At 47.2% G+C, this 23,060-nt stretch overlaps 1 protein-coding gene across 2 annotated transcripts in view; it reads left to right on the top strand.

The window, feature by feature from the left end:
• The window catches only part of Alk (ALK receptor tyrosine kinase), a 716,172-nt gene that overhangs the window by 682,283 nt on the left and 10,829 nt on the right, over positions 1-23,060 (top strand). For both annotated transcript variants that reach the window (XM_006990698.4, XM_076558926.1), the window contains 8 exons: positions 68-172; positions 1,885-2,071; positions 3,585-3,675; positions 3,777-3,841; positions 5,571-5,700; positions 8,075-8,172; positions 13,388-13,480; positions 16,479-16,580. In XM_006990698.4, the coding sequence (XP_006990760.1) occupies positions 68-172; positions 1,885-2,071; positions 3,585-3,675; positions 3,777-3,841; positions 5,571-5,700; positions 8,075-8,172; positions 13,388-13,480; positions 16,479-16,580 (871 nt within the window). The remainder of the gene's footprint in view (positions 1-67; positions 173-1,884; positions 2,072-3,584; positions 3,676-3,776; positions 3,842-5,570; positions 5,701-8,074; positions 8,173-13,387; positions 13,481-16,478; positions 16,581-23,060) is intronic.

Here is a 23,060-nt window from a genome sequence, read left to right as displayed (position 1 = left end):
ACTTGGGAGCTGCTCAGAGGAGAATCAGCATGGTGGTCAGTGCCCCCCATCGGGACCTGTCTTCCAGTGTCGGCCACCCCGGAACCCCACCTGCCGCTCTCACTGATCCTCTCCGTCGTGACCTCTGCCCTGGTGGCCGCCCTTGTCCTGGCATTCTCCGGCATCATGATTGGTGAGTGAGCCAGGGCCCAGGCAGGGGCTTCCAAACGGGGACCCGCAAGAATAGGATGTACAGTGGCCACCAAGGCATCACCCTGCCCTGCTGGGTCCCTGCTGAGTGAACTGCCAGGCCAAGTGAGAACAGAAACATCAGCCCTCTACCCCACCAGAGAACCTGCAGTTTCAGAGGGGAGTCTCCAATGCTGACCTTTGACCCTGCGCAGCCTCCTGGCTACTCACGCGATGGGCACCCATCAGTGGCCAACATGATAGAGAAAGCCCTTCCTGTTCCCCCACCTTCACTGGGGGCTCCTTCTGTGCCCGAGGGAGCCTTGGTCGTGGCTGGAGCCTGTCCCTTGTATAAACAGCTCAAGCTGTACTAGCTAGCCAGGTCCTCCCACTCGACCAGAGAATGAAAGTTGGTTTCTGAGCCTTTTCCAACCAACCAAGGTGAGCTGATCTCAGGTCACAGAGGCTCCATAGAGACCACCTGGCTATCAGATGCCCTGACACATGGGCAGGGACATGAAGCCAGGCAGAGGGAATGTCCCAGAAGCATGCAGGCAGACTCATTCAGAGGAGACCTGAGATACCTCTGATGGCCAGCTTGGGTCCCAAAATGCCCCCCTAAGAACCTCACTAAAACATCTTTCCACTGTGTGGCCTCCAGCCTTCCCCTAACTTTCCCTGTATCATTCCTTCCTGTCTAGTGGACAACAGCCATCTCCCTAATAAAATCTCGGCACGTCCACCCAGGGTTAGTTTTAATTTTCAACTTGACACAGTCCAGAATTACCTAAGAAGACCATCTCAATAACAGATTGACCTGTAGACATGTCTATGAGGGGGTTTCCTAATTGGGTTAATGGACATGAGATGACCCAGTCTAAAGGTGGGCAGTACTGTTCGCTCCAGGTTTGGTTACTGGACCTGTATTTAAAGAGAGCGAGCTCAAGATGAGTGCAGGCATACATACACGTATTCCTTCTCTGACCTTGACTGTGGATATGACCAAACCACTTCAGGTTCCTGCTACCTTGACCTTCCCACAAAGATGGACTGTACCCTGGAACTGTGAGCTAAATAAAATAGACCCCGCCTCCCCTACATTGCTTCAACAGAAACAAAACACTGTCCCCGTGGGACACAATAACATCTCTTCCAGTTAGGTGGTTTTAAGCTTCATGCTTGCTTCCCACGAGGGAGGAATACTCTGATGCACATCATCGCTTTGTTGGCATTGCTAACGGTGATAGAGAAGTGTAAAGTTTAAGGTCTGGAGGAGGTGGCCTCTGCTGGGCTTGACCTGAAGGTCACCTGGTCCAGGCCCTGTAGAGCTGGAGTTTTTCTCTCCGGGTCCTGCCAAGTCCCGGCAGTCCCATAGCCTGCTTATAAAATAAACATACAGATGTTTATATTATATAAACTGCTCGGCCATTAGCTCAGGCCTACCATTGTCTAGCTCTTAATCTTATACTCGGCCCATTTCTGTTCATCTGTATGTCGCCATGCGTTCCGTGGCTTTACCTGCTGCCTTTACATAATGCTCCCTGGACGGCAGGCTGGCGTCTCCTCCTCTCCGCCTCCCTGTTCTCTCAATTCTCCTCTCTGCTAGTCCCGCCTATACTTCCTGCCTGGCTACTGGCCAATCAGTGTTTCATTTATCCATCAATCATCCACAGCAAGGCCCCCCTCACTACAGACCCCCCCCCCCTCTGTCGACAGTGTACCGCCGGAAGCACCAGGAGTTGCAAGCTATGCAGATGGAGCTGCAGAGCCCCGAGTATAAGCTGAGCAAGCTCCGGACCTCGACCATCATGACCGACTACAACCCCAACTACTGCTTTGCGGGCAAGACCTCCTCCATCAGCGACCTGAAGGAAGTGCCGCGGAAAAACATCACCCTCATCCGGTGAGCATCCCGCCACTGTCCCAGGGCTGGACTTGTTTCTCTGTACCAGAGACGACTCTAGCCACAAGGAGCATGAACAGCCATCCTTGGCTTCTACCCCCAGCCTCTCAGGGAGACAAGGCTCATGGGGATGTTTGCTTATTTCCACACCTTGTATGTTCGTGCAGTTTGTGCAGTGAGAAGGATAAATTAAGAGGAAGAACAAAAGTTCTCAAAACCCATCATGTCCCTTCTCCTAAGGATTCCTGGCCCCACCCCCTCCACCTCCCCCACCCCGTTCTCTGAGTGTCCAAAACACCTGTCATTCATTACAATGCTCCACAACAGGGATCTGTCAATCATCTGTCATCCCCAGGAGCATCGCCCTCTTCCAGACAAGAGTCATCTCTTGCTTTTATCCCTGGCAGATACCAGAGACTCACTAAATATTCACTGAATGAATAGACATTTGACCATCTTCATGAATCCCTGGTTAGAACTGTATTTGATCTGTTTTCCGTTTGCCATGACACAGTACCACAGGTTAGGTGCCTTAGAGAGAAAAGAGGTTTGTTCAGCCTCAGAGTTAGGATCCGAGATCTAGAACTATATCTGGTGATGCCCTTCATGCCGGCAAAGACAGAGCTGGGTTTATGAAGCCAACAGGATCCAACCAACGGAGGCGCCACCCTAATGACCTTGTCTAAATCACTTCCCATCACAACACTAATCTGCCACATTCTTAACACCTCACAGTCAGGACTGCTTTTTAGCCTGCGAACCACCTCCAAATCTCAGCAGACCTGTTCTCACCAGAGTTCAGATGAAGTAATGGAGGCCTCGCTCACAGAGGGGAAAAAAATGAGTTTTCTTTCTCTAACAGAGTCTCAGTGGCTGTCCAGTCACATTTCAGGGCAGGCCTCCTGCCCAGCAGTAGATGTCCAATACAAAATGAACTCAGTGGTATTTTAGGGGTTGTTGTTGGCTTGTTTGTTTGCAATGCTTTTTTTTTTTAACCTTATAGGTCTTTTGCTTATATATTATGGTTTCTGGTTTTGTGTTTTTAGGGAATTTCTCTGAGTCTATGTGTGTTTCTTATGCTTTTTCTTTGGCTCTTTTTTTCTGTTTGTTTTGTCCTAATTCTAGTTCATTGGTTTTCTTTTCTTTGTTTGTTTGTTTGTTTTTGTTTTGTTTTGTTTTGTTTTGTTTTGTTTTTAATGACAGTGAGAAAGAAAAGATGTGGATTGGGTGCGATGGGGAGGTGACAAGGACCTGGGAAGAGTTGGGGGGGCGGGGGAGGCAGGACCATCATCAGAATACATTGTATAAACAAGTATCCATTTTCAATCAAAAGAAAAAAAACAAATAAATAAATGGAGGCCCAGGGTGGCATGGCAAAGCTGAGCTGAAGGTGTAACTTCTGAGTGTGTCCACCTTGCCTCTTGTCTGTGTGCACTGAGTGTGACACTCACCTAAAGGACCCCAGCTGCCCGTGGCTCACTTAACTATGACTTATCTTGTCTTCTCGGTACAGGGGCCTAGGCCATGGCGCATTTGGGGAGGTGTATGAAGGCCAGGTATCTGGAATGCCCAATGACCCAAGCCCTCTACAAGTGGCTGTAAAGGTGAGGGGTGGCTCCACCTTTCGCCCAGCCTTAGCCTGAGGTCCCGGTAGGCTACAACCCACAGCTCACGGCCACCTTCTTCCTCCCGCCCTCCCTTCCAGACACTGCCGGAAGTGTGCTCAGAACAAGATGAGCTGGATTTCCTCATGGAAGCTCTGATCATCAGGTAAAGTCTCAGAGATCCCAGCCTCTCTCCCCACCCCTCAAGGCATATGAAGATCTTTCTAATTGATAGGTGTCTCCCCGGGGAAAGGGGTATGTTGGTCCCAGCATGCTCCATCATCACCACCACCCAACAAGCAGAAAGATCCCTGGAGTGGAACGACCCCAGTGATTAAGCCACGCAGATAATTTCTGAGATAATCATTGATGGCACTCTGCCTACAACCAGCAAACCAGTGTCAAACATTGATTCTTGCTCCTCACTTGAGAAAGAATGCTCCTTTCTAACATTAGATGATATCTCCCACCCCCACCCCCTTAAAGTGACTCTTCCATAACTGAGATCCTTCGCCCATCCCAGCACATAGGTTTGGTATAAAGGAAGGGAATCCATGACATGATGAAAGATAGCAGACCACCGTACCCCACATCTACAGTGTCAGGCTTGGCTTCCCCCTGAACCTGGCGGGCCAGGCCTAGATGGAAACTGAGGGCAGCTACTCTTGACATCAGTTCTCCTGAGGGAGGAGGCAGAGAGTCGCCCTTAAGACCTGAAGGATGCTCACAGCCACCTGTGGCACTGAGCTGCCTCCAGACATCCTGACCTAGACAGGTGGCCCAGGGTGGTCAGGTTGAAGTAGTAAAAGAATACAGCCAAAGCTGGATGAGTGATACGTCTATGGGCTCTGGAACACCAGGAAGATACACAGCCAGGATAGCACTTTGCTTTAAAAACAATATTTACTTTCTGGCTTTATATGTAATGGGAGAGTATTAAATAAAACCTTAAAAAGTGTAAAATTACATAAGAGAGCTTAATTATGGAATATTCCTACTAGGTAATAACAAATGGTTGTATTTCAGCCTATAATCACCAGTCTCTCAACTCACTCGTGTGTGTGTGTGTATGTGTGTGTGTGTGTGTGTGTGTGTGTGTGTGTAGTTTCCCTAGCCCCGCTGTTCTACATACCCTAAAATGACAAGATGACCAAAATCTCAGGACCTCATGTCCCAATCAGTCCCTGCCCATGTGGTGTCCACAGGAGACTGCAGAGATCAGTAGGGCTATTTCTTTTCTTCTCTTTCACAGACTGTCTGTCACCCGGCAGGTCACATATTGTCCCTTTCAGACACCAACCAGCCCTTCAACTTCTACCTGAGACCTTTCTTAGAGAACTCAAGTATGAATTCATTCAGCAATGCCCACACACAAACACATATACATGAACGTACACACGTGTACACACCACACACACACAAACACAAACACATATACATGAATGTACACACATGTACAACACACACACACACACAAACACATATACATGAACATACACATGTGTACACACCACACACACAAACACAAACACATATACATGAATGTACACACGTGTACACACCACACACACACACACACACACGCACGCACGCACGCACGCACGCACGCATTCACTCATACATATACTTTGTCACTTCAAGATCCCCCAACTCCAATAGAATTCTTTCCTGCTAATTCACCTTCCACCAGGCCTGCCCCATCTGCACAACTCCCCTGGAAGGCTCACCTCAGGCTCAGCCAGGGACCCTTGCCACCCTGCCACCCTGCCACCCGCCCAGGCATACAGAATGCAGCTTCACAGCATGGTTGCCGAAACTATGGCTCGGGTGTCCTGCTTCTCCTAATGGTCTCAGGCCCAGCTCCGTTAAATTGGGTTATGTCCTCTGCCCTGCAGCAAATTCAACCACCAGAACATTGTCCGCTGCATCGGGGTGAGTCTGCAAGCGCTGCCCCGCTTCATCCTGCTGGAGCTCATGGCCGGTGGAGACCTCAAGTCCTTCCTCAGGGAGACGCGCCCTCGCCCGGTGAGTGAGTAAGGGAGGGAGTGAGTGAGTGAGTGAGTGAGTGAGGAGAACTAGTCTTCCCTTCGCTGCTCACTGTAAAAGAGCGAGGATGAGGAGGGGAGCGGGAGTGGGTGGTCTAGGAAGATGCATACTTGATGGGATCCTAGGCGTCAGCACTATGGTTCCGGGATGAAGGGAATGGGCAGGATTGGATGGACAGAAAGAGCACTAGGCTTAAGGAACCTGGGCAAGACTTACATAATTGATTCAATAGCCTGACTTCTTTCCATACCTGATGACTCTGGATCAGAGGGGGCTTGCATACCAACCATGTCAGTAACTCGCTTCCCATCCACTGATTCTGAACCCACTGATCTCTTCTCTCAAGCAGATATAAAAATACACAGCATCCTGACTTGGTAGTTTTCTGTAAAATAATAAATTAATAGTAATAATAATAATAACAATCACGTGCTGGAATATTGATTAGGGTAGTGTATGTGCCTGTGGTGTCGTGGGTGAGGGACAGAACTTGTGACGAACTCTAAGGTGGACCCATGAAACCCAGCCTCCGGCCCCTGCACTGCCATCAGGTACCACGTGACCCAGAGCAGGCCACCTTCTTTGACCTTAACGCCTGTGCAGGTAGAACCTGCGGCTCGGAGTGGGGCATCTTAGAAATTGCTTGAGATGACAAAACGCTGCCTCTCCAGCCACCGAGACTTTAGGACCTTTCCCTGAAGGGCCTTCAGGAGGCCCGAGTCACTAGGAACTGGAGCAGAGCAGGCCTGGGTAAGGGCTCGGGGTAAGAACCGTTTCTCAAGGCATCGCCACAAAGACGACTAGCCCTGCCAGAGAAAAATAGAGCGAGCCTGACACCCTAGTGACGGAACGTCAAGAACTGACCACACTGTTCACGGGGACTAGAAGAGGAGGCAGGGCCCCTGGGATGTCGGCTCTAATCTCCATCTCCAGCCAGGTCCAGTAGCACCCACAATGCCCCAGGTTCAATCCCCATGTTGCATAAACCAAGGGTAGTGGAACACAGTTGGGAAATAAAGGGACAATCAGGAGGTCATGACCATCCTCAGCTACATAATGAGTTTGAAGCTAGCCTGGGATAAATGAGCCCCTATTTCAAAGAGAAATAAGTAAAGAAAAGTAAAATAGCCTCATTTTAGAATCCTACACATCTGGACACCTAAAAGGTCCCATCATATCCCCTTGAAAAAGAACATCAGGATGCTGGGAGACAGTGGGGAAAGATTAATTCCTCTCATGAACTATTTTCATCAGCATCGTTGTCCTCTGAGCTTTCACACATAACAGCACTCCTCTATGAAGTAAATAGTGCAAAGCTCATGCCATTTTACAGATGGGAAAACTGGCCCTGAAAGGTTACCGGCATGCCAGGGCCACAGGAAATAGAAAGCTGGGGCTAGAACTTGGGACTCCTGGTTTAGCTGCCATGTAGGTGCCCAGAATCGAACTCAGGTCCTCTAGAAGAGCAGCCAGTGCTCTAACCACTGGCCCATCTCTCCAGCCCCATGTCTAAAAACATTTTAAGGGCTAGAGAGATGGCTCAGTGGTTAAAACACTGGTTAAAGTGTTTGCCACACAAGGACTGGAGTTTGCATCCCCACATCATCTCACGTAGATGTCTTGTGAGCATGATAACCTGTCTGCAGTTCCAGCCTCAAAAGGTCGAGACAGGGCATTTCTAGAGAAAGTGCCTAGCAAGACTAGCCATATTGAGGCACTCTGGGTGTGACTGTGGAACCCTACCTTAGTGACTAAGATGAAAGTGAGTGGTTCCTGACATCAGCCTGGGGCCTGTAATGCACAGACATGCATAACCATGTGCACACTGTACAACACACACACACACACACACACACACACACACACACACACGCTTCACGCTTGCACACATGCACACTCACACACTTACAACACATGTGCAAATGGAAAAATATAATAAATACATAGACCATTTAGAGACATTGCAATAGAAGATTTCGAAAACACTATGCTCCATTGGTTTTCTCTCAGGCCTGTTTATCAGGTTGTAGCATGCCCATGAAGTTTGGAGTAGATGAATGTGTAAAATACATAAAAGAGTAAGAACGCCTGTCCTGGATTCCTGTGGCCTGGACAACCCTAACCCCGGCTGTACATTAGATCACCTGGGGTGCTTTTAAATAAACAAAGCCATGCCTATCCAAAAAAGATGGATTCCTTGGCCACCGTTGGGGCAAAGCAACTGGTTTTGAAAGGGGCGAGACCCCCGTTAGAACAGCCTGAGTGGGCTCAGCCTCCTCGCAGACAGAAGCCAATATCCCATCTTCCTCTCCTCCACCAAAGCCTCATCAGTGGTCCTCTTGTCTTCCCACAGAACCAGCCCACCTCCCTGGCCATGTTGGATCTTCTGCATGTGGCTCGGGACATCGCCTGTGGCTGTCAGTACCTGGAGGAAAACCATTTCATCCACCGGTGAGCCAGTGACCTTCATGTCCTCACAGCCCGAAGGAGACCCTGTTCGTCCCGAGAGCAGATCTCCCCCACATTTTTTAGCAAAGGCTAGGTTTCTCTCCAGATCTGTTTGTGTGTGTCACCTTCGTCTTTGAGGGGGACTGTCTTCCCAGGCATCTCCTGTCCCTGGGTGAAGTGAGTGTCTCTACACTTCCCCACAGGGGCTAGCTGGAGGCTGGGGGATGACTCCCACCCTCCCATGGTCCTCCTGCCTATACATTCAAGTTTTACATCACCTTGAGCTTCTCCTATCTAGAAACTAGGCTCTTCAAAGGAATGTTTCTTTAATTCACCCTTGTATCCTTAGCATATTTTTGTACACTGAGTAGTGGCTGGATGAATTTTTTTTTTCCAAAATACTCTACAGTGAAGCCTAATAATAGTTTCCTCTACTGCTGCGTCATTTCTTCCACCGTCTGTGAACCTTGTGTTTAAATACTGTGTGGACTGAGGCATGAGTACTCACACTCGATGCTCATGAACATCCTGGGTTCCATGTTTCCTCCCTCATGGCCATTGATGATAGCTGGATCGGAGATCCGAAAAGTCAAATATATTACTAGGTTCTTTTTTGTTTGTTTTTCGAGTCAGGGTTTCTCTGTGTAGCTTTGCACCTTTCCTGGATCTCGCTCTGTAGACCAGGCTGGCCTCGAACTCACAGAGATCCGCCTGCCTCTGCCTCCCAAGTGCTGGAATTAAAGGCATGCGCCACCCCCACCCGGCCTGCAAAGCTCTTAATGGTTTGCTTCTAACTCAGTAAATGATAGCCTAGTGAACTCACAATTATTTATTAACCCATGTCTTCAAACCATGCTCATCCCCATTAGCATGCATAAGAACAGAGCAGAAAACAAGAGTCCTGTATGCATTTAGGAGAGAAGTGTGGAAGCGCATAGCAGCCAGGCGTTCTCCCTGCTAGAGTGAGGAAGCCAGAGAGTCAGGAAGTAGACTCGCCCACGTTTTCCAAGTCACTGTAAAGACCAGACAGTGGCCTCTTTTAAACCACCCTGTCTCTTCACTGCTTTGGTTCTTGGTCTTTCCTCTTGTTTTTAACCTTTTCCAACTTGCAGGCCGACCTGACTGATAGAAATTGACGGCAACCCAGACCACTCCTCTGTGTCTTCATCCAAAGCCACACAGTCTGCTGCCCTTTTAATTGCACCCCACACTTTCCATAAACCCCCAACTCTGGGCTCTTCCGTCTCTCAGTGGAGGCAAGTCTGTGCTCCTTTGGAAATCGGCCTCCACTAAGGCCACTTCCCCATCTTTTCGCCCATGGTCTTTAAGTCTGGATTCATCTACTAGCAGTCTGTGTATCACCTGGGTGACTTCAGGTGTCTGTCTTTGCTGCTCATGGAGATGGCTTCAGCACTGGCAGTCCACCCACGTCCAGCACCATAGCTGACAGAGTATCTGGCTGAGGGAATCATTTCCTTTACTGACAATCTGAAATCCACTTTGTTAAGATATCTCACGTTCTGTAAGAGAGAACATGAACACATTCTTCTAAGACGCCTACCGCCTCCAGGTCTGGAAATGGTTCGTGAAGATCAGAATTAGGTCTCTGAGTAATCATTTGCTGCTCTTTTGGTGTGTGTGCGTGTGTGTGTGTGTGTGTGTGTGTGTGTGTGTGTGTGTACGTGCATGCACGCACGCGTGTGTATGTGTGTATGTGGGGAATGGAGCACATACATGTTTGTGTAGGTATGTGTACATATGATTGCAGGTGCAAGTGTGTGCACATGCCAGAGGTTGGTACCAAGTGTCTTCCTCAGCCACTCTTCATCTTATAGTCCTTAACCCAGAGCTCATCACTTCAGCTAGACTGGCCAGCCAAGGAGCTCCAGGGATCTGCCTGTGTCTGCCTCCCCAATGCTGGGTCACAAATAAAAGCCACCACCTCTGCTGATTGTGTGAGTGTTGGGAGATCTAAACTCAGTCCCTCACGCCTCCACGGCAAGCTCTTTACCAGCTGGGCCACCTCCCCAGCCTCTCATTTTGTCTCCTTCAAGAAATTGAATTGTCAAAGGTCAAGTGAAGATTGTGTTGAATGACCTGTTTGAAGCGAAAGGGAACGTCTAGAAATTGCTCACCTTCATCAGAGTTTTCCTCCTGGGCTCCCGTGGTAGTTTGTATCAGGGAAGTGCCTTACAGCTTCTCGCTGGCTTGAAGGTTCATGGGACACTCAACAACAGTTACCTCTCCCTCGCCCCACCCCCACCCATCCCCACCCCCCTTGAACCCACCTTTCGGATTCCCAGGCTGCTACTCAGAGTGGACTCCCTCAAATAGAGCCACACTTCCCCACAATCTTTCTTCACGAAAAGCTGTTGCTTTGGGACATGCTTTGCTGAAATTCCAAGCTGTATGTGCCATTCTACCAACTTCTTGTGTATTTGATATTTATTTCCTTATCATTAAATTCAAAGTCACTTTTTAAGCAATGGTCTCATACACTTCCATGTCAAGACCTTTTGGGAGACAGAAGCATTTCTCCCAATCCACTTCATATTTCTCTTCAGAATTAGTGGCTAATTGTTTTCCTGACAAACACTTTATGCTTTTAAGGTTCTCTTTGGAAATTTTGTGAACCACTGCTCTTCAAAAATTCAACTTAACGAACTGGGTTAGTGGTGTTAACAAGCATCCAATTCTCACTCCAGACCATTTCTCTGAATCTTAAGCCATGATCCCCAAGTCACACTTTTAAAACATTTAAATTTAAACTTTTGTTTCTTTTAGTTTCTTATGAGTAGGAGTGTTTTGCCTGCATGTATGTATGTGCACAGTATGTGTGTGGTATCTGTAGAAGTCAGAAGAGGGCATCAGATCCACTAGCTCTGCACTTACAAATGGTTATAAGTCACCATGTGGGTACTGGGTATTGAACCCAGGTCCTCTGCAAGAGCACCAAGTGTTCTCAACTGCTGAGCCATCTCTCCGGTTCCCTCTTATTTTATTTTTTAAGATAGGGTCTCACTAGGTAGCCCAGGCTAGCCTAGAGCTTGCTAGATAGCCCTGAATAGCCTGAAATTCAGGTCCTCTAGTCTCAGCCTTTCAAGTGCTAAGAATGTAAACATACACCACCTTCCCAAGCTTTCTACTTTTTCAATGTGTGTGTGTGTGTGTGTGTGTGTGTGTGTGTGTGTGGTGTTGGTATGTACACATGCATGTTTTCCATAAATATGGGCACACATGTGTACGTGCATGTGCATATGTGTGTTCATACATATGAAGGCCCAAAGATAGACGTCGTGAATTATTCTCTATCACTTTTCTACTTTATTCACTGAGGCCGAGTCTCTCAGTCAAACCCAGAGCCTGTCGATATGGCTAGTCTTGCTAGCCAGCCTGCTCTGAAGATTCCCAGTATCCACCTTCCAAGGCTAGAAATGCAGGCATGCTACCACACCATGCCTGGCTTTCTATGGGTTCTGGAGACCTAAATCCAGTCCTCATGTTACAGACAGCAAGTTGTGTAACCACTGAGAAATCCCCAACCCATCCTCATTTTTAAGAGCCATCTCAGCCAGGTGTTTATCCTCCAACTTCATCCTCAACCAAGGCTAAGAACCTCCACAAAGCCATCTGAAAGCATAAAAACACCATCTGTGCCCCCTAAGGTACTTGGTTTTTTGTTTTTGGTATTTTTTTTTCTGCATAGGGCTTTAATGTGATTAGCACTGCATTCCAGACTTCTGGCTGGGGTCTGGTTCCCACATGTATGTCAATGCAGAAGCAGTCTGGGGCCAAGGGGGACAAGTCTGGGAAGTCCAGCCCTGGTGCCTCACAGGTGTGCTGCAGGAAAATGAGCCACCTGGAGCCCAGGAACAGAGTGCCAACTTCTTAGAAGAAGTGACTCTTCAGCCGCACAACTTAGCAAAGGCAGTGGATCGAATCACAGGTGTCAGAACCACACTGGCTATTAAAAAACAACAGCAAAAAAACTAGAAATGTTTGGAGATATGGTAACCTATTTGAATTTGAAGTCATACTGTTCTGGAACATCTCTTCCAACTACTGGCAAACGTTAACCCATGCTCTATGTAGAACAGTATCCCAAAGCCAGATAGCATTTCTTACACACTTGTGTTGTCTGCCTTTAGCTTAGATTTTTTCATAAAAGGAGGATCATTATAATACCCTGTGTTCTGTAATGAGAATTAGTCTTTAACAATGCCTAGCACACAGTAAAAGATCAGCAAGTTTTGCTTTATATTATAGTTGACTTCATTACTCATAGCTCACTAAGCACTGTTATAGTTGTAAAGGGTCCCTGGAGTCAGCACAGAACACACCCAGACACTAAATTTTCAGCATAAAGGAGATTTATACCCTGGAGGGGCAAGTCGACGGGTGGGGGGTGGCTGCCTCTGGGTAGGTGTTTCTGCAGGGCTGGTTTTTAAGGACAAAGGGGGTAAGTCTGTGTTAGGAAGAGTTGGTAAGTCCTGATTGGACAGGTTAGCCAGTGTAGCCAAACCATGAATTTTAATTTCTAGACTTTGGTATTTTGATAGTTGGACCTTGGAGTCTGGTCTCAGGAATGAGTCAGCGGCCAAATAAGGGAATGGACCTTGGGAGTTAGCCTTAGGAACGTAACCTAATGGTTTCGCAAGGGAGGGGGAGGGAAAGAGCCAGACCTGTTGGCCCCGTGCTTGCCATGTTTGGGCCTGTTAGAGAGTCCCTCAATATGAGTTGCTTTTCTGTGGCTGAGGTAAACCACCATGACCAAAAGCAATCCCGGGAGAGTTTATTTGGGCTTACGGTTCCAGAGGGAGAGTCCATAATGGTGAGAGAAGTACCAGGAAGCTAAGCGATCACATCTTCACCCACAAACACAGAGAGTGAACTGGAAATGGGGTGAGGCTGTCAAGACTTAAAAGTCATCCCTAGGGATGTACTTCCTCCAGCCTCTGCCTCCCAAAGATGCCACAATCTCCCCCCCAAAAAACACCACCAGCCAGGAACCAGGAAGTGTTCAAATACATGAACCTATGAGGGGCATTTCTCATCTAAACCACAGAGGTCTGGAATCAGCATGGCAATTTCCTCCACAGTGAAGTATAATATAACAGCATGAACACAGGGTGAAGAGGAGAACTGTTGGAACTTCACTGGGGATGAAGGGGCTGGGACGTTTTATGTATAAAATTAAGAAATCTATTTTTCTTCCCAGGGACATTGCTGCTAGAAATTGTCTTCTAACCTGTCCGGGAGCTGGAAGAATAGCAAAGATTGGAGACTTTGGGATGGCCCGAGACATCTACAGGTGAGAGGATTGCCTTGTGCCACCACAGCCTTCCTCCACCATCCAGTCTCCTCCAATAAATGCCTACGAAGGCCTGCACCTTACATCATCTGGTACCTTTTCAACTTCCCATGCAGGCTGTCAGTGAGTGCCTTCCATGATACAGGAACCTTTAATTAGTGCGCAGTCTAATGCTTGGCGGTATTTGATACCACATTTCATCTTGGCTTATGTCTCTGGCTCCAACTCTCTTCCCCTGACGTGTCCTAACACAGAATAACACGGGCACTCGATGTGCGAAAAGCTTTGAAGTGGGTTTTATATCTTACTCAACCCCTCGACTCTCAAAAATCCTAAACGATTGCAGGGGCATTCATCACCAGAGACACACGCTCCCCAGGACGGACAAGGTCTGGGGCCTTGCCCGCACCCAGAGACACAGAAATAGAGTTCCAAACACAATGGTCCCTTGTTCAGCCTCATTGATTTTTTTCCCCTATCACATTCTCAAAATTACCTAAAAATTACCAATCAAGGAATGATGATACAGCATAGTGGTAAAGAATTTGCCATGCTTATAAAAGGTCCAGTCTTGGTCCTCAACACTATAATGGTAATAATAGTAATAAAGAAAGGGTTTTTCATCATCAAATATAGTGTTTCTGTTGCACCTTCTCTATTTCCCAACCTGTAGTTTCTTATTTTTCTAATTATTTGCAACTCTGACTTGCTAGATGGGAGGAGCAGCAAGATGTTCCTTTACATGGTCACTAATTAGTCCCTTCCCTAATGCTCACAAGTGAGAACCTGGTTACATGGAGCTTTCATTATCTGAGGAATGAGTAAGAACATCTGGAAACTACAGAGGACTTCGGTGAGAATTAATAAGCATCTCCAGAGGGCCAGGGGTGTTGATCCTCTGCTGGGACCCTAAGGCCATGGTGTATGGAGCACAGAATCAGGGAAGAATTCTTTGGAGCCATCGACTGCTGCTATCATTGCATGATTTCCCCATCTCCCCACTTTGCGTTTTACCCCCATTTAATTATTTTTCTCATCTCTGCGATAAAACACCCCGACAAACGCAACTTCGGGAAGAAAGGGTTTACTTGGCTTTCAGCTCAAGGGTACAGTCTAGCACAGTGGGGAAACGAATGCCGAAGAAGCTTGGAGCAGCTGGCCACATCACGCCCACAATCAGGAAGCAGAGAGAGATGAATACATGCTCAACTTGCTTTCCTTTTTCCCCCCCCTAGTCTAGAACCCAAGTCCAGGGAATGGTGCCATCCTCCTCTGGGGTGGGTCTTCCCAGCTCACTCCACCTACTCAAGATCATCCCTCACAGGCATGCCTAGAGAGGCTCATCATCCAGGTGATCCCAGAGTCTGTGAAGCTGAGAATCAGTGTTAACCACCACAGCCTCCTCCCCAAGGCTCTGTACACCTCCCTCTACTCTCTCTCAGGACACTGGGGAGTGCCTCCAGTTTCAAATACAGCAGTGTAGCGTGACATCCAGCTCCACGTCCCTTATTGGGTCTTCCTCTCTGACAACTCCTTGGAAGTCAGATTCTCATCTCTGTGACAAACACATGAGCTAAATGAATCTACGGGGTGAAAGTATTGATGTTGGACCACAATTACAGAGCCCTCAGTCCATGGTCGTATGTTTGACTCTGCTGCTTCTGGCCTGTGGTATTATAGGACACGGGGCACAGGAGCACATGAGGCCAAGTTCACTTCATGGTGGACACAAAGCAAAGATAGAAAAATGGATGAGTGGACTGTGGTCTACACATCATCAAGAGCATGCCACCAGTGACGTAACTCCCTTCTGATAAGCCCCACCATTTAACGGTTTCTACTACATCCCAGAAGTACAGCAGGCTGGTGACCAAGGCTCTAGCAGATGGCTTCTAGGGACACTTGAGATCCAAACCAAAGCAATCCCTTATCTCCAGACTTCAGCCATCCTTGCTTCTCTCCAGTCCCATGCATCTGTAGGTGTTCTGGACTAAGAATGGTCTTTGGAGAGAACTCCCTGGCCAGCTCCATGATATACCTCTCTGTGATGCTGCCCCAGTATGGACCCTTATTTTATATACAGAAAAATCAATCTTTCATCTGTATCTCTGACCTCCATTACTATTATTATATGTGGTGTTAGTGCTGTGATTTCAAGTGTGGGTTTCTTCTACCAAACTGTATCCTTGGGAGAAAGAGAGACTATGATTTATTTATGTCCTCAGTACATGGTGGAGCACTTGATACATCCTAATACTCAGAAAGTGTTTATTGAAGTCATTAATTAGTGTAGACAGCTGGAGAAAAGCTGCCTCCCATAACACACACAGGCACAGAACATCAGGCTAGGTGTGGAATTGGCTTAACAGGTAAATGAGTTAATTTATTAGTTCTTATTAGCCAGTTGCATCAATGACATTGCTGATGAAAACTAATAAATTAATTCATCTATATGTTAAGCCAGCTCCATGCCCAGCCCTGTGTCCTTCTGTCTGGATGTGCTTATGGGAAGCAGCCTCCGGCCAGCTGTCTAGATTATTTGTTGAGTGCCAACAATGAATGAAATGCCACTGTATAAGTACCACGGAGGACCCGAAATGAGTAAGACACGAGCCCTGTTCTCAGCCCTCCCATTCTGGAATTACTGTAGGTCATCAGAAACAGGCTGTACTTATAAGGTTGGAGTAATGTTATTCATTGTGAGTTATAATAAACAAAACCCAACAGGGAAATCTAAACAGCCTCTAGCAGGGATCTTAGTCACTGCATAGATCTTTTCCTCCGCGCCTCCAGTGGGCGATTAAGTGACACCAAGATTCTTAACTAAATGATCTGTGCTCCCCCGCTCTCCTCCCCAGCCACCTAGGACGTGTCTTTAATTTTGGCGTTTTTTTTCACAGGCAGGCAGTATTGCTGCCCCTTTCCCAAGCTTCCAGGCAGAGCTTCTGTTCACTAACCCATTCTGATCCAAGCTTGGTCTCCTCTTCTTCCCCCACAGGGCCAGCTACTACAGAAAGGGCGGGTGTGCCATGCTGCCGGTGAAGTGGATGCCCCCAGAGGCCTTCATGGAAGGAATATTTACTTCTAAAACAGATACATGGTGAGTCTTCCCTCTGCCCTCCTGCAAGTTCACTGTGACTTAGTGATGATCTTGGACCAGCTGGACCACGCCTGGGAAGCTCTTCTGTTGGGGGGAAGGGGAGGAAGAAGCCTCAGTGGAGACTCTAAGTGTTGGTGTTTATCAGAATGATCAGAACGGTTCCTTCAAATGCACATCACAAGACCCCACCCTGAGAGCTGATCATTCAGGAGTGAGATCCAGATGAGCTTGCGTTTCTACCAAGCTCCCAAGTAATGCTGACTTCCCTGGCTGGGAGGCCACACATGCAGACTCCCTTATCATTTTAAATGACAAATTAAACTCAAGCCCCCTTCACAGAGCATGAGCGCGCGCGCGCGCACACACACACCCACCAGTAAAGAAAGTCTTTTGAATTACATTAAACCCCACAGTAAGAAGAAAACAGATGGGGTGGGGGAGGACGGGAACCACCTAAAACAAGTTAGACCTGGGCAAGTTCATGGACAAGTCATCCCTCACTTCAAAGAGAAGAAAAATGTTGACATCCAAGCCCACAGTTCAGATCCAGACCCCAGGCTGCTCAGTCTCCTAAGAGTCCCAGAAGGCCCAGGAATTGTCAGGGTACAGCAAATAGGAAAATTGGTTAAAGGTCTGTAAGAACTAATTGAATTCTCTGGCTCAGCCCTCCACCCCCTGAATCTTGGGGACTGTCCCTCCGCTGCCATCAAGCCTGGTGGTCTCCCAGCAAAGAGATCCAACCAAAGTCCCCCTGGTCTTGGCGGCGTAGACATCGGCAAGAGTGAGGTACTCAATCATATGCAAGAGCAGCCTTCAAAGTCTGCCTCGTTGAGGGTGTGTCTTCCCTGCACCAGGCCGGCGATGAGGGAATGAATTCCTCGGCAAAGTGAGCCATGAGGTATAAGGCTCACAGTGAGGGTGTCCATGAGGAGTTAGGCTGAAAACTGGTCACCAGACCATAATGTTCTGATCCCAGAAGCCCACAACTGTTAGCTGATTCAGTGATAATGTCTTAAGAGGCACCATGACCATAGTAACTCTTATAAAGGAAAACATTTAACTGGGGCTGGCTTACAGTTCAGAGGTCTAGTCCATTATCATCATGGCGCTGGAGAGGTAGCTGAGAGTTCTACATTTGAATCCACAGGCAATAGGGAGTGAGCACTAGACCTGGCTTGAGCTTCTGAGACCTCAAAACCCACCCCCCCCCTAGTGACACACTTCCTCCCAACAAAGCCATACCTACTCCAACAAGGCCACACCTCCTAATAGTGCCATTCCCTATAAGTCTATGGGGGGGGGGCATTCATTTTCATTCAAACTGCCACAATGACAGAGCCCTCTTCTGGCCTAGGTAGGATACTATGAACAAGAGCCTTGGCTATTTCTGGGCCAGTGAGATTTGCCTGAACCTAACCCAGAGGGTCTCAAAGTGGGGTCTACAGGTCAGCAACATCAGATCCCCTGGCACTCATTAGCAATGTAAATATGCAAATCCTCAACCCCCCACTTCAAATTTCCTGAAGGGGTATGATTAAGTGAAGGATCTTGAGGCAGAGTAGATTTTTTTTTTCTGGATAACCTCCTGGGAGGAAGGAAATGACATGACCAGTGTTCCTATCAGAGTTGGGGAATGGGGAAATTCTTCATATACAGAGGAGTGAACTGTGTGACCCCAGAGCCTTTAGTGAAGTAACTGCACATGAAAGCTGCCATCAGGGACGGAAAGAAGCAAACTGAGTAACTACTTTGCCCTAGAGCAGTGGTTTTCAACCTTCCTAATGCTGTGACCCTTTAGTACGGTTCCTCATGTTGTGGTGACCCCCCCAACCCTAAAATTATTTCGTTGCTACTTCATAACTGTAATTTTGCTACTGTTATGAACCGAAATGTAAGTAACTGATATGCAACCCCCAAAGGAGTCGTGACCCACAAGTTGAGAATCACTGCCCTGGAGGCTCAGGGGGAACGTCACACTAACGTTGTGACATAAGCCCACCAATACTCATTTCAGATGTGCAGGCTTCAGACCCATCCGAGAACAAATTACTGTTTTGTTAAGCCACCCAGTGAATGACATTTTTCCCCCTCCAGCTACGACAGGAAAAACAAAAACCACAAAGGCCACACCTTGTCATGGCGGCAGACTGGCTCACTTAGCGCTTTCTTCTAAGCTTTTGGTAGTCTAACCTTAAAACACCATCAGCCAGCCAAGAGCAACAAACATCTGAGAGATGGTTCTAAGGAAGAAAAAGCACAAGAGACCAGCAGGGAGGAAGGAAATGTAAAAACACTGGGAAAGTCTTTTAAAACTACAATGTCCTCAGAGAAATAAAACACTGCAACCCTTAGTAAAGGACAATGCTTTTGGGTGTTAGAAAGATGCCTTGGCTAACTCGCCAAGAGTGAGGACTGGAATTCAGAGTCACCAAAACCTATGTCAATGTAAGAACGCCCACCTGTAATAATTCCAGCCTCAGAAGGCAGAGACCAGGGATCCCAGAAAACTGGCTTGTGAGACCAGCTGTAGCGAGTCTTTCTCTGTCCTGCCAGCCAGCTCCCAAATAACCACACAAAGACTTCTTATTAATCATGAAAGCTCAGCCGATATAGCTTAGGCTTGTTTCTAACTAGCTCTTATAATTTAAATTAACCCATTTCTATTAATCTATGTGCTGCCCCAAGGCTCATTTACCTCATCTATACGGTCCATCCTGCTTTCCTGCTTCCTCTCTGGCTGGCTCGTGACTCTGCCCTTTTTTTCCCAGCGCCCTCTGTGCCTGGAAATCCTGCCTAGCTACTGGCCATTCAGCTTTCTGTTAAAGCAGAGTAACACATATTCACAGTGTACAAAAAGAGTATTCCAGCCGGCGGTGGTGGCGGCGCATGTCTTTAATCCCAGCACAGGGGAGGCAGAGGCAGGTGGATCTTTGTGAGTTTGAGGCCAGCCTGGGTTACCATGTGAGTTCCAGGAAAGGCGCAAAGCTACACAGAGAAACCCTGTCTCAAAAAAACAAAAAACAAAAAGAGTATTCCACAACAGCCAGCCATATTGGAGAGCTCTGAGTTTTACTGGGAGCCCTGCCTCAATGAATACAGTCCCCAAGAGAGATGGAGGACGAACTCCAACATCAACCTCAGGTCTCCACATAGACCTGCACCCACCTTTAGGCACACCATACACACGTCTACACACACACACCATTCACACACATTAAAATGGAAAATAAAGCAGTCCTTTGGAGGGGGACATTGTCAGCAATAAAAACGTGATCAGTACCCTCAAGGAGGCTCTCAGGAGCCCATGTGGCTGTTCGTAACAGCATCCTTCCAAGGACACAGGAGTGGGGCAGAGAGAGACCCACAGTTGAGAAAGCTGGACAAAGACAGCCTCAGCCAGATGCTCAAGGCCAGCATCAGCATCGTGTCACCTTGATAGCACGTACTCCCGAGACGAAGGGGTGTGAATGTGGTCCTCCCCAAACTCCTTAGTCCCAGTGTAATCATGAGAAAAGCGGGTAAAGCTGAGAGATATCCCACTGAATCCCTGACCTCGGGTAAAGCTGAGAGATATCCCACTGAATCCCTGACCTCGGGTAAAGCTGAGAGATATCCCACTGAATCCCTGACCTCGGGTAAAGCTGAGAGATATCCCACTGAATCCCTGACCTCGGGTAAAGCTGAGAGATATCCCACTGAATCCCTGACCTCGGGTAAAGCTGAGATATCTCCCACTGAATCCCTGACCTCGGGTAAAGCTGAGAGATATCCCACTGAATCCCTGACCTCGGGTAAAGCTGAGATATCTCCCACTGAATCCCTGACCTCGGGTAAAGCTGAGAGATATCCCACTGAATCCCTGACCTCAGGTAAAGCTGAGAGATATCCCACTGAATCCCTGACCTCGGGTAAAGCTGAGAGATATCCCACTGAATCCCTGACCTCGGGTAAAGCTGAGAGATATCCCACTGAATCCCTGACCTGCCCAGCCGGAACAAGGACCTCCAGAGAAGCCAAGGGAGGGTGACAGCTCAATGTAACATGATGTCCTAGTGGGATCTGGGAAGAGAATAGGGACGTTCCATGAAAACTGAGGAAATCTGAACAAACCATGGGTTTTAGTTAATAATGCCTTAATGCTGATCCATTCATTGTACTTAATGTACCATGTTAATGTGTTGCTGAAGATAGTGAGAACCGTGTATAGAGTGCATGGAAACACAATATTGCTAATACAATCCCTTCACAATGTGAACCATTCTATTTTTTTTAAAAAAAAATGAAGTTTATTATTTTTCCATCTGATAACTGAAATGTAAAAGTCGTGGATGGAACAGAATTCAGAATTAAGTAAAACTTCGGGAAAGAGAAACAATTCTAAAGAGATGGGAGATGAAGGAAAGAAAAGAGAAGGAAAATGAGAGGATTAAGCCAATCGATCTGATAAGCTAGCAAAATAAGAGTCCCGGGAAGAAGGACATGGGAAATATAGAAAATAGAAATGTCAAAGCAATAAAGGAACATTGTCCAGAATAGGACACACATCTCCCGGGTAAAGGTACCCACTAAGCGTCAAGTCACACAGCTCAAGAACCACGCAAGCATATCGCTGTGAAGTTCCAGGCCAGAGCCGGTAATGACTCTGCATGCTTCCAAGCAGAAAATAAACAGAGAAACTGGCCAGGGGTTAAAAAGTCAGGGAATCAAAGTGGCGTGGAAATTGTTCCTAGCACAGAAAACACGAGACAATGGAAATGTCCTCCAGTTCTAAAAGCCCCATATTGAGATAATGTCCTAAGATGGGAGACTCCCCTTCTTGACCCAGGATGGCTATTTTAAGCAAGTAGCTTAGTTATTTCTAAGCCCATGAGATTCACCTTGACCTAGCCCACTGAGTCTCAAAGTGGTGTCCATAGGCCAGGGGTAACCTGGAACTCATCATTAGCACCTTCAAATCAGCTCCCCACCCACCCTCCCTCAAGCTTATGCAGCAGGAACTGCAGGGGTGGAAGCCTACCCATCTGCTTTAACAAGCCCTCCAACGGACTCGCAGGGGCACCAAAGAGAGTGATAGCCACCAAACCTGCCCAGAGGCAGAACAACATCAGCAAGTTAGTCATTGCTCTGAAGACATGAATGACCTATGACCCATCAGGTCTGCTCCTGAGTGTGTGTCACCCAAGAGAAGTGACATAGATGGACATGGGCCAAGGTCCCCACTGACACAAAACCACCACCTAACTTCCCCTCAGTCAGGGAACGGGAAGACAAAGGGACAGAAACTGCTGAGCAGTATTAAAAAGACACACTAAGCCTACAGCATCAACACGGAAAAATGCTCATCCACAGTACGAGATCCAGTGGGGGGGGGGGGGAATCAAGCCACAAAAAGGAATGTGGGAATATTTAAAAACAATTTTACAATGCAAAAAACAAAAAAAAAAACAAAAAAAACCCTCCTAACTTTGTGATACAGTCTGAGTTGCATAGTCTTTACATGTTAAGGAATATGGAAAAAAAAAACCCAAGGGGAATTTACTCTAAACTTGCGGGGGGTGGGGGAACACAAAGAAAGAAGAGATGGAGAGGGAACATGTCTATATCTGTTTATTCAAGAAGAAAAGGAAACACTCTTATCAGGAAGGCAAAAATAACACCTCAATTCTTTCAAACGATGTGGTGGCACATACCTGTAAATCCAGCACTGAGAAGGTTTGAGGCCAACCTGGGCTAAATAGTTTCAGGGCAGCCTGAGCTACAGCCAGGCCTTGTCTTGTCTTTAAAAATAACAACAAAGGATACTTCGATCACTAACTAGTATCTAACTCTATGTACTTATCTATATGTACGTATCTATATGAACCTATCTATATGTACCTAGCTATATGTACCTGTCTATACACAAGCAGAGAATGTATAACTGTGGCTCTTCAGACATCTTCCCTACTGGATTTTATTGTTTGTTGTATTGATGGGGATCTTCTTTCCCCTTAGAAGTCAGAAAGACTGCATGAGAGGGGTTAATTCATGTTCCTGGCCATTTGCAGGCAGCTAATTTCACCAACACAGTAACAGTAAAAGAAAGCATTCCTACTCCACAGACGTGCATTTTCCGTACCACTGTAAGGCAATGTTTCCTGACAGCAGAAAGCTGCATGGACATACTAGAACAAAGACAGGTTTCCTTTCTCCAAAATCTGATCATTAAACTAAGAGTTGGAAATAGAAATGTCATCAGAGTAGAAAATATTATTTCTGGAACCTAATAAAATGCATCTCAAAAGTCCTTCAAAACAAATAAGAGGAAGTCAAATACCTTTTTAAAAAGAGGAAAATGTCTCATGTGATGTCAGAACACATACAGAAAAAGCGAAACAGCATGTTGTCAGTGCAGAAAGCGAACAGATGAAAGTAATAGGTGGGCATGCCTATTAAAAAACGGCCCTGTCTTTAATCAAAAACCAACAGGGAAGAGGGACT

Source organism: Peromyscus maniculatus, chromosome 22, assembly GCF_049852395.1.
Source record: "Peromyscus maniculatus bairdii isolate BWxNUB_F1_BW_parent chromosome 22, HU_Pman_BW_mat_3.1, whole genome shotgun sequence".
Lineage (NCBI taxonomy): Eukaryota > Metazoa > Chordata > Mammalia > Rodentia > Cricetidae > Peromyscus > Peromyscus maniculatus.
Note: the sequence above shows the minus strand (reverse complement) of the source record. Positions and strands in the feature narration are given on the sequence as shown.